This window comes from Pholcus phalangioides, unplaced genomic scaffold (assembly GCF_987345545.1).
Source record: "Pholcus phalangioides strain wild (caught in Gottingen) unplaced genomic scaffold, Ppha-v1.0 ptg000015l_1, whole genome shotgun sequence".
Classification (NCBI taxonomy): domain Eukaryota; kingdom Metazoa; phylum Arthropoda; class Arachnida; order Araneae; family Pholcidae; genus Pholcus; species Pholcus phalangioides.
Window position 1 is genome coordinate 109217724 of NW_028301608.1, and position 13365 is coordinate 109231088.

General features: G+C 31.9%; 1 protein-coding gene across 1 annotated transcript in view; it reads left to right on the plus strand.

Moving 5' to 3' along the window:
* Positions 1–9829, plus strand: part of alpha-Catr (alpha-catenin related) — a 278683-nt gene extending 268854 nt beyond the window's left edge. The window contains exon 18 of the mRNA XM_089245109.1: positions 558–9829. Within this exon, the coding sequence (XP_089101235.1) occupies positions 558–701 (144 nt within the window). The 3' untranslated portion in view covers positions 702–9829. The remainder of the gene's footprint in view (positions 1–557) is intronic.
* Positions 9830–13365: the final 3536 nt, after the last annotated feature.

Below are 13365 nucleotides of genomic sequence, written 5' to 3' on the forward strand. Positions count from 1 at the left end.
AAGCAGATCTCATTTTCACGAGGACCCTTCAGCATCCGAGGCCACGGGCAGTACCTGGGTGAGCCCCATACGTTAAGTCGGTACCAGGGACATACGTTGAGGACGCTGGCCTATATCAGTTACTGCTCATTTCGCAAAAAAGCATGAATAGAACACGCTGAAAATTTGCCATATAAAAATATATTTCTCTCTCATTTATACGTAAATTATTTTATCGTTTTTTCGAACAAATCCGACAAAAACGATATTTTTGAAGAATTTTTTGTTCTACAATAACGAGATTGTATTTCGGAATGCCCCATCAGAAGCGGGACTATTTTGTTGGATATAGTGAATTCTTAGGGACGTTAGTCATCTCTGTCGTGGCGCAAATTAGTTTCCTTCCACGTGTCCTCATTTTCGTTATATCTTAGCTTAAGCCTAATTTCATAGAAAGTCGAAATTGGCCGTTCATTGCTTATGGTGGGAAGTAAATTCTAGTTAATATTTATGCTGATGATATTGTTATCCCATTACTCTAATTCCTATTCGTTTTTTTTTTCCCATGAAATCCACAGTTCAACCTGGATTTTGGATCGGCAGCGGATCGCTCCAGACTGATGCCTCCGGGATTCAGAGGCGAAGGAGCCGGCGAAGATTATGACGGATCAGGCGGCCTGAATCCCAAAGGACTACAGAGTTCATCGGATCCGAATATTTGACAACTAGGGAACGGCTCGAGGCGGGCCACCAGCGAACCACGACGAACCACTCGCGTATCATTCCTAACTCTACTCGGTTCAAAAGCTAAAAGGGACTGATCAAGTAGATGCCTCATTCCATAAAAAAACAAACACCTATTTACATATACAAATGGCGGAAACAGTTCATGTATGGAGGGAGGAAACATATTTGTACAAAACGGAGCGTATCAATTGGCACAGCTCTAAAATGTATTGCGTTCGGAATGAAAAAATACTAATAGATCGTTATTTTATATATAAGTAATTCTTATAAAATTAAGGAAAATGGTTGTTTTGCAGGGCAACATGAATAAGGCATAGAATTTAGGCCTGGTATGATATACCAAAAATTAAACGTCAAGGAATGTCCACAACTGCACATTTTGAACACCATACCTTGGATCGGTGTCGACGTCGCTGATGACGTAAACGTTTCAGGTTGCATTCAGTTCGTTTTTCACTCTTACGAAATTGACATAATTATATCACGTCATGAAATTCATCACTGATCTTATTTATTTCGGTTTGAATTTCAGTCGTAAGCATATCATAATCATCATTATCACATATAATTATTTACACCACGTCATTACTATTTTTTAGACCATTACAGAATTAGCAATTTTTTCATCCCAACCTGGATGATATCATTTTAATTTCAAGACGCGAAACCGATTAATATAAATCTATTTCTAGTGATCATCAAAATGTATTTTGATAATATTTGCTAAAAATCAATGAAATAGATCGTGCAAATATTGTTTTATTGAACATTTGGCCTCCATCGAAGACGGATTCATCTTTAGTGATCTTCTTTGTATGTAGTTCTAGCTTTTACTTATCCCCATGGTCCTGAGACACAGGTAAGTTTTATTCTACTGTTGGGTAAGACTTCAGCTCGGCATTACCGTTTCGCAATGCGGAGCCCTGGTGGCAGAAGGCTATCGATTTGTATCTTTAGCATAAACCCCACTACGGACATTAAGAGGATTGGCACCACCCCTCGAATCAGTCCTCATTGGCACTCGTCTCGGGATTAATTTCCGTTTCGCCCTGCCAAGTATCTTACTGGGCAGGACTGCAGCGTCTGATTTACGAAAGTTACCTGAAGACCCTTATGGGTGGGACAGGGGTGTGTACTAGAATTATTCCCATGGTCCCCAGCATAATAAAATATGCGCAACTGTAGCCACTATCTCATAAAACCAGAGTTTAACTTGGTATTCTGAACGTGTCCTATTTGATTTCAGCGAGGTGTGGATAGTGTCTTGATGAAGATTCTGACAGCAGGTGTACATCGGCATGATTAAGATTCAGACAGCGGTTTTTTGTCGTCTTCGATGCAGATCAAAATTGCAGGGGTTCGTTGTGCTGATGTAGACTACGACAGCACGTATTCATTGTGCTTGATGAAGATTTTGACAGCTGGTGTGCACGATTCATGATGAAGATTCGGAAAACTGGTGGGCGTCATGCATGACGGAGATTCACAGACATCTGGCTTTTCGCTCTCCTTGATGCAAATTGTAATTGCAGGAGTTCGTTTTCTTTGATTAAGTCTCGGACAGCTGGTGCGTCGTGCATGATTCCGGTAGCGTTTTCAATTGCAGAAATTCGTTGCCTTGCTGACGATTCCGATAGCATTTTATCTTTGTTGTTGATGCAGAATCCAATTGCCTGAGTTCATTGTTCTTGATGAAGATTCTGACAGCAGGTATGCGTCGTGCATATTAAGATTCCGACCTCTAGCTTTTCACTCTCCTTGATGCAAATTTCAATTGCAAGAGTTTGTCGTCTTTAATGAAGATTCTGACAATTGCTGTGCGTCGTGCATGATTCCGATAGCGTTTTTTCCCTTGATACAGTTACAAACACAAAGACCACAACAGGTAAAATGTCCAACGAGGTGGCTGAAGAAAGATTTCCATAAAAAATTAGACGTAGATTTCAATTGCAGGAGTTAATTGCCTTGATGTTGATTCAGACAATAGGTGTCTGTTGTGTTTTATGAAGATTCCCATTGCAGGTTTGCATATTGGCTCGAGAAATGCGTCGTGCTTAATAAACAGGTTTTTTTAGGAGGGGAAGTGACCAAACTCAGTGAAAGTCTTCAGCTGACTGAAACGAAAAAAAAAAAAATTACTGCAGCACGTTTTCATTTAAATACCTCCATGCTATTGGTCTAAATTGTCCAAAGTTATATATTGAGCTTGATGCTCATGACCAAATCTCAACATTCACGTAGAGCTAGTGGGCACAGCTGCGCATATTTTGACGCTGAATCAAGGTTTCAATGAAGGCTCGGATGGACCTCGCTGGCTCAGTGTTTCAGAATAAGATAAATGCAACCTTCTGATCCGAGGACAATGGTCCTAGAATATAGTAAATTTTAAAAGGGATATTATTTTTGATAAATGCTTATTTACCGAAAAAAAAACACATTTTATAAGTACGAGGACATCGATATCACGCGCAGAACCGCGAATTTCTATTCAGTTTGGCAGTTATACAACTTCATACCGAAAGGAGGATTTTTGTGTCGCATACTACCTTTTACAGCTGTGCCAACTGAGGCCGAGAAACTGATACTATGAAACATTTCAGTACGTTAATGCACTTGTGCATATATTTTTTAACTGATTGTGCGCATGTGAACTTTTTTAAAAAACACGAGAGAAGGTGTTAAAAAATCGCTTGTTGATTGTACATTTCTTGAACGGGCTAATAGTTGCTTAAAAACAGAGAATATTTTCCCCCCTCCCAATATAAATAATGTTCATGACGCATGAGATCATCAAACATGATAGATTGCTTTTTGTTTGTGTTGAAAAAGCTGGATTCAAAAATTTATGAGTTTTCCAACAATTCCGAGCTATTGTCAAGGCATCTTCCCGATTATGTATACTATATATAAGAACTGGAAACTTCTTGATGCGATCGAATGTCGAATCTAGAACAATCGCGTATTCGGAAAACTTTCATAATAATTTTTATTTTTTTTAAAATCATAGGTGTATTAGAATCAACCTAAACGTGTGGAATTTTGCATATCATAGTAATATAAACTTGATTCATTGCATCTTGAATACGAGTTATACAAAAAAAAAAAAATATGAGGACGTTATAGAGAGTGACCTCCGCTGTCTATGTACATACAGTATAAGTACTGCGCATAGCAATCGCGCATGTTCAATTCGGGCCTAATTTTAAATTTTCCAAGATTGTAAACATTCGTTTCTTTCGTCTCCCGACATTTTGAAAATGAAATTGATGATTTTTGAACAGAAATCGAATGCATGATGCGAATTTGCGGGAGGGGGGGAACCAAAAACTTGAGATATTTTCATTACTTTTGTTTCACCTTCCTTTTTTTACCCTTTACAAGTACGTACATAAAGTATCAATTCCGAAAAATTTCGAATTAAATATTCTACAAATATCACACATTATATTGTGTGTGTGTGCTGCCCATTTTACTGAATTTCCAAAATTACCTATTCGATTATTTCCATTATTATTAGTAAATTTGTTTTCGCTTGCTTCGTTCAACCATTTAAACATTCAAAATAAGAAATTTCGCATTTGCTTATGAAGTGACTTCCACTAAGAATGTTTTTCTCGGATCTATTTCAGTTAAGTGACCAACGTCAGTCCATTTATATTGGGTCGATTGAAAGCCAACTCTAGGCAGATAATTTGAATTCTTTTGAACTTTGAGAATTTAAATTATCTGTGTGTTTTCATTTCAATTAGGTGCAGCTTTAATGAGTGTTGACTTCGATACAACTGAAACATAAAAACAGGGAAGCCAGTGACACCGGAGCCGGGCGTACTGTGGTGTTTCGAGCATGTTAATTTATAGTATGGATCTGAGCACCAAATACTAAATTGGATTCAGAAATCTAAATTCCCTATGTAAAGATCAAGACGAACATCCACAACTTCTTAACACTTCCGTCGCCCTGTGTGATGCAAATATGAAAAAAAAATTGAGGTTAATTATAGTCATTTTGAATCCTAATATCAAAAGGCATTATAACTCACCGACTTTGCTCGGATTTAATCCATTTCTTATCTTAATAAGTAACAAACATGTTAGAAAAGTACTACGTGCGCATACCTGGACACTAAAACAACACCATAAACGAGAAATCTCTCTCAATGGTATGCTGATGTCTTATGCTATAAAAAAAAAATGTAGAAGGGCCGTAACACGTCACATGGCACATCCAAGACTACGCCCACTGCGCCAAGGCAGCAAGTGCAACATCAAAGAAACGATATAGCCCTAATTTACCATTCATTCTTGGATTATGTAGATATTTTGTCTTTCGAGATCGAGTTCATGCGATTGTCATACCAAGTCTATTTTGACTTGTCTACAATAGTCTATTACAGTCTATTTATCTTGATTCCCAGAAGGCATTCGATTAGGTCCAACATGGTAAACTCTTGAAGCGTTTACACGAGATTGGGATCGGGGGCAACTTGGTGGGATAGAATCGTGGTTAAGAGATAGGTCACAACGTGTTATGGTGAATGGAGAATTCTCTGATTGGATAGGTGTCACAAGTGGAGTGTCTCAAGGAAGTGTCCTTGGCCCTATACTTTTTTTCACTTTTTATCGATAAACTCGATTAGGGTATCTATGGGATTGTTAGCAGATGACATGAAACTAATGGGGGATAGTCGGGAATCAAAGCGATAGGGAGTTGCTCCAGACCAACTTAAACGGGATTGCAGCGTGGGCAAATGAATGGATCATGTCAAGTGAATGGTCGCTCATTATTATTCGAACAACCCACGTTTCACTTACGAGTTGAATGGCATTGTTATTCCGGATGCAACTAGGATCACCGATTTGGGGATTCTCATTGACGAGCAGCTTAGGTTTTCCGAACGATGTTCAGAAAACCTAAGCCACTCGTCAATGAGAATCTTGTAAAGAATCCTAAAAAGTTGTGAAAAAATCGAAGAGAATACTTGGTCGCATTCATAAAAAGGGTCTCTTCGCGTTCTTCTAGAGTTATTTTTCCGCTTTTCTGAGGCTTAGTTTGTCCTGATTTAGAGTACGTTGTAAGGTTTTGCAGACCATACCTGTGCAGAGGGACATTGACTTGCTCAGGGGCGGGGATACTCGTTTTTTTAATATGTTTACATCGGAAGAGCGTAAGTGTCGGGGGATATGATCGAGCAGTTTAAAATTTTCAGCAGGATGGATAAAAAATGGACCATGAGTTATTAATACATCGTCAATGAATTGCTTCTACAAGGGGACACCAGTATTCGATTGGTAAGGGACAGTTCCAGGTTGTGGTGTTGCAGAGACCGTTTTCCTAATAGGGTTGTGAATAAATGGAATAGTTTACCTCCAGGGGTCGTGAATTCTCACACAATCGTTACATTTAAAAAGAAATACGGTAAACATATTGGGATAAAATTAGAAGCTATCCATACTCAGATGAGACAGCCATAATTTTTCATGGGCACTATGCATATTTATATTTTATCATAATTATAGGTTTTTTTTATTGCTCTTATTGGGTTGCTGTATTTTTGGTATAGTTTAGATATATATATTCGGCAACCATATTTTTTATGAGCATCTTTTTTCAGTCACCTCGTTGGACATTTTGTCTGTTGTGGCCTTTGTGTTCGAATTTGTATTTATCTCAACATGCAATGCAATAAAATGAACTAATTGAAAAAATCATAAACTTTCCAATAGGTTTTAACACTTACGCAAGGTCGCAAGTAAAAGTAATTGTGTTTAGTTTTGTACCAGGGATTTGGTGACACTTATGTTCTAAGAATAAGTCCTTCCTGAATTAAAGTAAATGATTGCATCGAAATTGCATTGTCCATTCGATTTCTGGTCAACGGAATTATACATTTTCAAAGTTTAAAATAATGACGGTCGAAGTTTTCATTGTGTTTACAGTTGATATCATGTGGTCAAACGTGAAGCTCTAAACCAGGGGTTCTTAACCTATGGGTCGCGGCTCAAACTAAGGCCGCAGGGGAACTCCTGAGATGGGTCGTACTAATTGACTTGAATTCCGGTAATATAAATGTATTTCTTGCGCCAGATCTCACTCATTTCAGGGGCTTCTAACGTTTTCGGTGGCCTGAAGTAGGACCCAGACTTTTTTAAGACACTCTTGGGCCATGGTTTTGCATAGTTTGGGGGGCGGGGGGGGGTGTGGACAAATTGAAAAAAAAAAACTACAACATATGTCATTACAGAATGCTGAAAATTAACTATAGAGAAATATGGGAATGATAAAAAAAGAATTAATGAAAACTCAGAATTGAAGTGAACTTGAAATAAAATGTTTAGAATTATATAATTCCAGAATTAATAAAAAATAGTTCTCGAATTAATGAAAGATGTGATTGAAAATTAATAAAGAAATGATTACAAATTAATGAAAGGAAGGATTGTAATTATAGTAAGCTGTCTCGCCCCTTGAGACATACAGCGTTTCTGTGGTTCAAATTAGAAAGAAGGATTGAAAATTAATGAAAGGAAGAATTGAAAATTAATGAAAGGAAGAATTGAAAATTAATGAAAGTGTGGATTGAAAATTAACGAAAGAAATGATTGAAAAAAAATTAAAAAGGGTTAAAAATTATTGAAAGAAATGATTGAAGAGAAATAACTTAAGAACTAATTAAAAATTTGAATTTAGAATTCATGAAAAAAAATTAACTTCAGAATTAGTGAAAGCTTTCAGTAATTTTGAGCAGTTGTTCGATTCGAGACCCAGGGCTCAGTTCCTCTGTGCCCACGAATTAAGATACAAAATCGACTGATTTCACTAATTTACAAAACAAACATTTTGTTGATCAGGTATATTCAATAAGCAATTTTAAATTTAAAAAAAAAATACACCGACTCGTCGGAAATTGATCGTGTTGTTGATTTTGGGTCGCTGTTAAAAATGGTTAAGAACCCTTGCTCTAAACTGTAGGTACCGGTCAAATTAGCCATTGTGTGTAGCGGTGGGAAAAAATGACCGCATGCGACCCATGCTAATAGTATTTTATACAGGTCATAAAATAACCAAAATGCGTTCTTTTTTGTCTGATTCATTTTTCAATTTATACACTCAATTAAAAAATATGTATATTATGATCGAATAAAGATGTCGACAAATGACAAGACCCGACATAAATCCTTGTAGAAAACAGCGTAATATCCATAATAATAATACCATAAACGCTATAGTTGAGTGAGGATCATCAAGCCTGACCATTATATATTCAGTCTCACGGGTCAAATCCTTCAGCTAAAACTGGCTGGGGCAATATCTGTGATATAAACAGAGATAATTAGCTTGTATATTAGTATATTTTCGGTCCTTTAGGGTACCTGCAATCTTATCCTGGTGCTTTGCAGATCGTTATTACTACGAAAAATATATTGTTTATTGTTATAACAGAATCCAAACAATATCAACTACTACCAATAAACTACGACCAGGTGCAAAAGATTTCTTCGGAAAAATATATTGTTTTACCGAACTGGTTATACAATCTCTATCGTGCTATCGATTCCCATTATCGTTTATGGAGGAAAAATTAAGAAAAACGCAAAAAAAAAAATGGACGATTCCTAGTAATACATACTTTAATCAATGTTACTCGAGATGGTTTCCATTGCGATTCAATTGTCATTTTTCTGTTTTTTTGGTTGTTAATTTGGTGAGAGGGAAAAATAAATAGAATAAAACTATATCCTAGAATATAATATATAATGTATTTATGAAAAAATAAAATAAAATCCCTGTGATATGTAGGCTTGTTAAAGTTATGTGTGTACGTGTATATATCAAAGTAAAAAGAAGTTTATCGTCTAGGCTAAAAAATGAGAAGAAGAAATGTGTCCGAAAACTCTATGTGTGTTGTGTATAAAAGCAACGTAAGTTTTTTATAATTATATATAAGCATGTCCCTTGATTTTGAGCCAAAAAATAATAATAATATTGGATACAAACGTACGATGCAGCAAATATGATGTTTTTAGAAGGGTGTTAGAAATGGTTGAAAGCCTTAAATTACGAATTATAAAGCTTCTTGTTTTTAAATCAAAGTACAAAATAGGTTTGTTTATAATATCGGATTGATACAAAAATATATACTCATGACGCCACTAATTTGAAATCCAAGAAGGAAAGCTAGCGGCTGATGTTGTTATATGTTGTATCGATTTGATAAAATATTTTAGAAAATATGTCGGTATATTGAAGTAATTTTAAATGAAATACCAATTTTTGTACGCCAATAAAGCCTAAAGTTATCGAAATTGGATCAATGAGAAATATTCGAATTTTCTAGTCGAATCAAGTAGTTTTAAATCTGGTTTATATAAATGCTGTTTATATACTACATTGGTGAACACACAATTAAAAAAGTTTCTAAATGATCGTTAATTTGGGATTAATTTCCTGAAAATTTATATTGTTGAAATTAACATGTATTATACCAGAATTCTGAATGTTCATGAATATGTTTTATGAAAGTATGGAAATTGTGCATTAAACATCTATTCAGTAATGCCATATCATTCTAACCTAGCATAAAGAAGAAAAACTCGCACATTCCTCTTGTCTATCACTAGTTGAAAATGTTTAAATACTGGGGAAAAAAAACAAGTATAGACTACAATTTCTATATTTTTATCAAACTTGTCTACTACTAAAAGTTAACTTGATGAATAAATAGCACTTATTAATATATGCATTGTTATATTACTTCAGCTTGTGCAACGCTGAGGACTAACGCCGTCGAGAACTGTTGTTTAGTGTAGTCAGTGGATGAAGATGTATTGTTAGATGGTGATTGGACAAAATATTAATTTAAAAATTCGTAATTGTATACTCAACGATATCATTTACGATCGGATAAATAAAAAACAAATTCCTAATTCATTTGATGATGTTATTTTATGAGTGAAAATGAGTAAAAAACCAGTTATATCGTTACATAATTTAAGTTTTGATGAATTAATAATTAATATGCAAATTCATATAGACTTTCAATTTCTTCATTTTAAGTTGAAATAGGTAATTCAGAACATTGTTACATTTAATAGTTCCATTTGTTTCCCCAGAATATATTTTAATTTTTTTCCAATATGAAATGAATAAAATTGATTCGATTTGATTTGATATTTTCTAGTTCAAATATTTAAAAAATATATTCATTTAAAATCATTCATTACTCGTTCTAAATTAACGCAACAAATATTAAAACAATTTAATCCCCGTTAAATCAAATGAACCAATTTTAAATCAATCAAGTTCGTGTATCTAAAAATTGTCACGAAATTAAAATTTCCGATTACATATTGTTCCAAACAAGCAAAAATGTATCAATACTGATTATAAATGCATTTATATTAAAAATAAAATAGTTAATCCGAATAATTCATATTAAAGTCAAGGAAATTACTCGTACTAAACCATTTAAATCAATACTAAATTAATCAAGGCAATACGATATTTACCAACTTCGTATATTTTAAATATATCACTTTATAGAGCCTAATACAAAATTGAAATTTCATATTATATAATATGTAATCGGAATTGGAACAATATTATTGTTCAAAATAAACAAAAATGCCTTAATGCTGATTATAAATACCTTTATACTCAAAATAATTCGTATTAAAATCAATTAATTACCCTTACGGTATCCATGAAATCAATCAAACAAGTTCGCATACCCAAAAAAAAATTGAATCTATAAATACTGATACGAAATTAAAAAAATTGCTTATTACGTACTATTTCAAATAAACAAAAAATACATTAATACTGGTTATTATAAATTACTTCACGTAATCAAATTAATTTTATGTATGAATGACAGGTACTAGAAAATTACTAACGTGTATAAATACTCTTCTAAAATTCAAATATAACTCCAAAAAATCATGTGATAAAAATCATATCGTGTATAGTAAAACATAAAATAAAATTAGTATTTTTTTTTTCAAGGACCAGCCATAATAAATATTTATATACATATAAATTGAATATCATAGTATATATATATCAAACATATTAAAAATACATATGTAACTACAACACTATCTCAAATTCTATTTGCTGCATCGTATGCCATGTTGAGATTGTATTTTTAAATGAAAATACTTGGAATATCTCTTGCGAACAAAAAGGGAAAAAAAACAATTATTGTCAGCTACAATCTTCCAAAAAAAAGCGATATTTACTTGAAATAAAATTGCAGATTTTTTTATAGTTTATTCTGTAAAAGAAGAAAAAATTGTGTGGTGTTTTTTGATGTTTGTAAATAATTATTTCTCCGGGGGGGAAAAAAGGAAGAGGAAAAATAAGACTTAATATGAAACATTTAGCTTTAATGTATTATAATAAATACTATTATCAATAGTAGCTATGTATTGAATTTTTCCACGACTTTTTTGCAATTATTTTTACACTAATAAGAGCTAAAAAAAAAATTAATAATATAAATATGTAGAGATTATGTGATCAATTTATGTGAGAAAATGTTGCTATTCTTGGATGTATCAGTGATTTACGAATAATGATGTTTTTTATTAATGCAAAAAAAAAAATGATATATGAATGTACGGTTTTTCAATTATAAAAAAAAAAATTTACCAAAAATTTGCGAATTCCTTTTCTTTCATGTATTGTATGTGTGTGTTTTATTTTGATTTTTACGCGCTTTTCTGAATCTTTTGTGGTTTTTCGTTTTCTCGTTTCCCGGCAGAAATATTTAGAATAGTTTAATAAGAAGCTTGTAATATTTAATACCGAAAAGAATTCCTGTTATATTTCAGAATTTAGCGCTGTTAATACCGATGTTGTGAAGACACAAATAATAATGATATAATGATGTTTTTCGATGATGATTATGACGACGAACAGCTCAGTCTAGATACAGTTAGAAAAAGCGAATTTGATATTATATATATTATATATTTAAGCGTATGAATAAAACAATCAATACACGAGCTCAGCTATTGAATATAACTTATGCGTACGGTTTTGTTTCGCGCGCGGGTATGGTTTTTTTAATGAATTACATGTAGAAAATTACTTTTGCTAATATGTATTTAACAATCGTCGAGTTTTGATCTTGATAGATATAACCAACATATGAAAATTTGATGATTATTGCTAAATATGTAATAAAAGTCGTCGGACGGAAATTTTTATTGTATGGAAATTCTGACAATAATATTTGATGAATATGGGCGAGACTGTTCTACTAAATAATACCTTCAATTACTTGATCACTAATATTTTTACATGTATGATTATTTCATGTATTGATGTATGATCATTTTATGTATTGATGTATGATTATTTTATGTATTGATGTATGATTATTTTATGTATTGATGTATGATTATTTTATGTATTGATGTATGATTATTTCATGTATTGATGTATGATTATTTCATGTATTGATGTATGATTATTTCATGTATGATTACTTCATGATTACTATTACTGTATACATTCCCATCCGTAAATGAAAATTGATTTCTCTTATTTAATTCAAGAATTTTTCAGAATTTTGAATTTTACGTTTTGTATGTTTCGATTATTTTTGCAAGAACTTGATATAATTTTTTTCTGTCGACTTTAAATCATTATTTTCAAACAATTTTTCTTCAATTGTTTCTTTTTTTTTAATTTAAGTCAATTTCAGATTAAAGTATTAAAATTTTGATGATTTGCTTTGAATAGGATACGTTTTTTTATTAATTTTTAAATTATTATTTTGAAATTTAAATTTAATTTTTCCAAATTTTATTTTAAAGTGCTTAGATTATTTTTCTATTTAGATTTTTAAACTCGGTTTTCAGTCCATTTTGTTCTAAAATACTTTTATTTTTTTTAGAAATGTAAATCAATGTATTTTTCTCCAATCAGTTATTTAAGAATAATTTTTTTTAAGTAAATCATCGTGTTTGTTTTTTTTTTTTTTGTATTTTTATTCGTAAATTTTCTATATATATTCAAAATAAAATTTAAAATTGTATTTAATTTTTACATACTTAATTTATATTTTTCTAATTTAAATCGATTTCTCTGAGAAGAATTAATATTTTTTTTTATTTATTTTTCAAAATTTCAATTGGTTTATTTTATCTGATTTTTTTTTTAAAATTTGGTCACACACAAGTTTTAAATTTTAAAAATCATTTAAAAAATGTTTTTAGACAAGTTTTACATTAAGTACTCTAATGTGATGTTCATGATTATTTTTAAAATTACAAAAAAAATTTAATGAAATCCATCTTTAAATTATTAAATTAATCAATTTATTTATTTTAGTTATTTATTTTCTAATTATAAATTTTAAATAAGATAAATTTGTTTTAAATTAAATGTATAAAACTACTTTTGTTAAACAAATATTACATTTTCACATTTATTCATTTACTACCTTTCCTAAATATTTTAAATGCTTAAAATTATTTATGTAAAAGTTTTTTTGAATGTTAAATTTTATCAACGAATATAACTAACAACTAAAACCCCTGTAATAGTTATAATTTTGAACTCTTCAAATATTGAATAGGTGTACCTATAAATGTGCATGTAAACGAAATAAATAAATGTACATTTAAAGA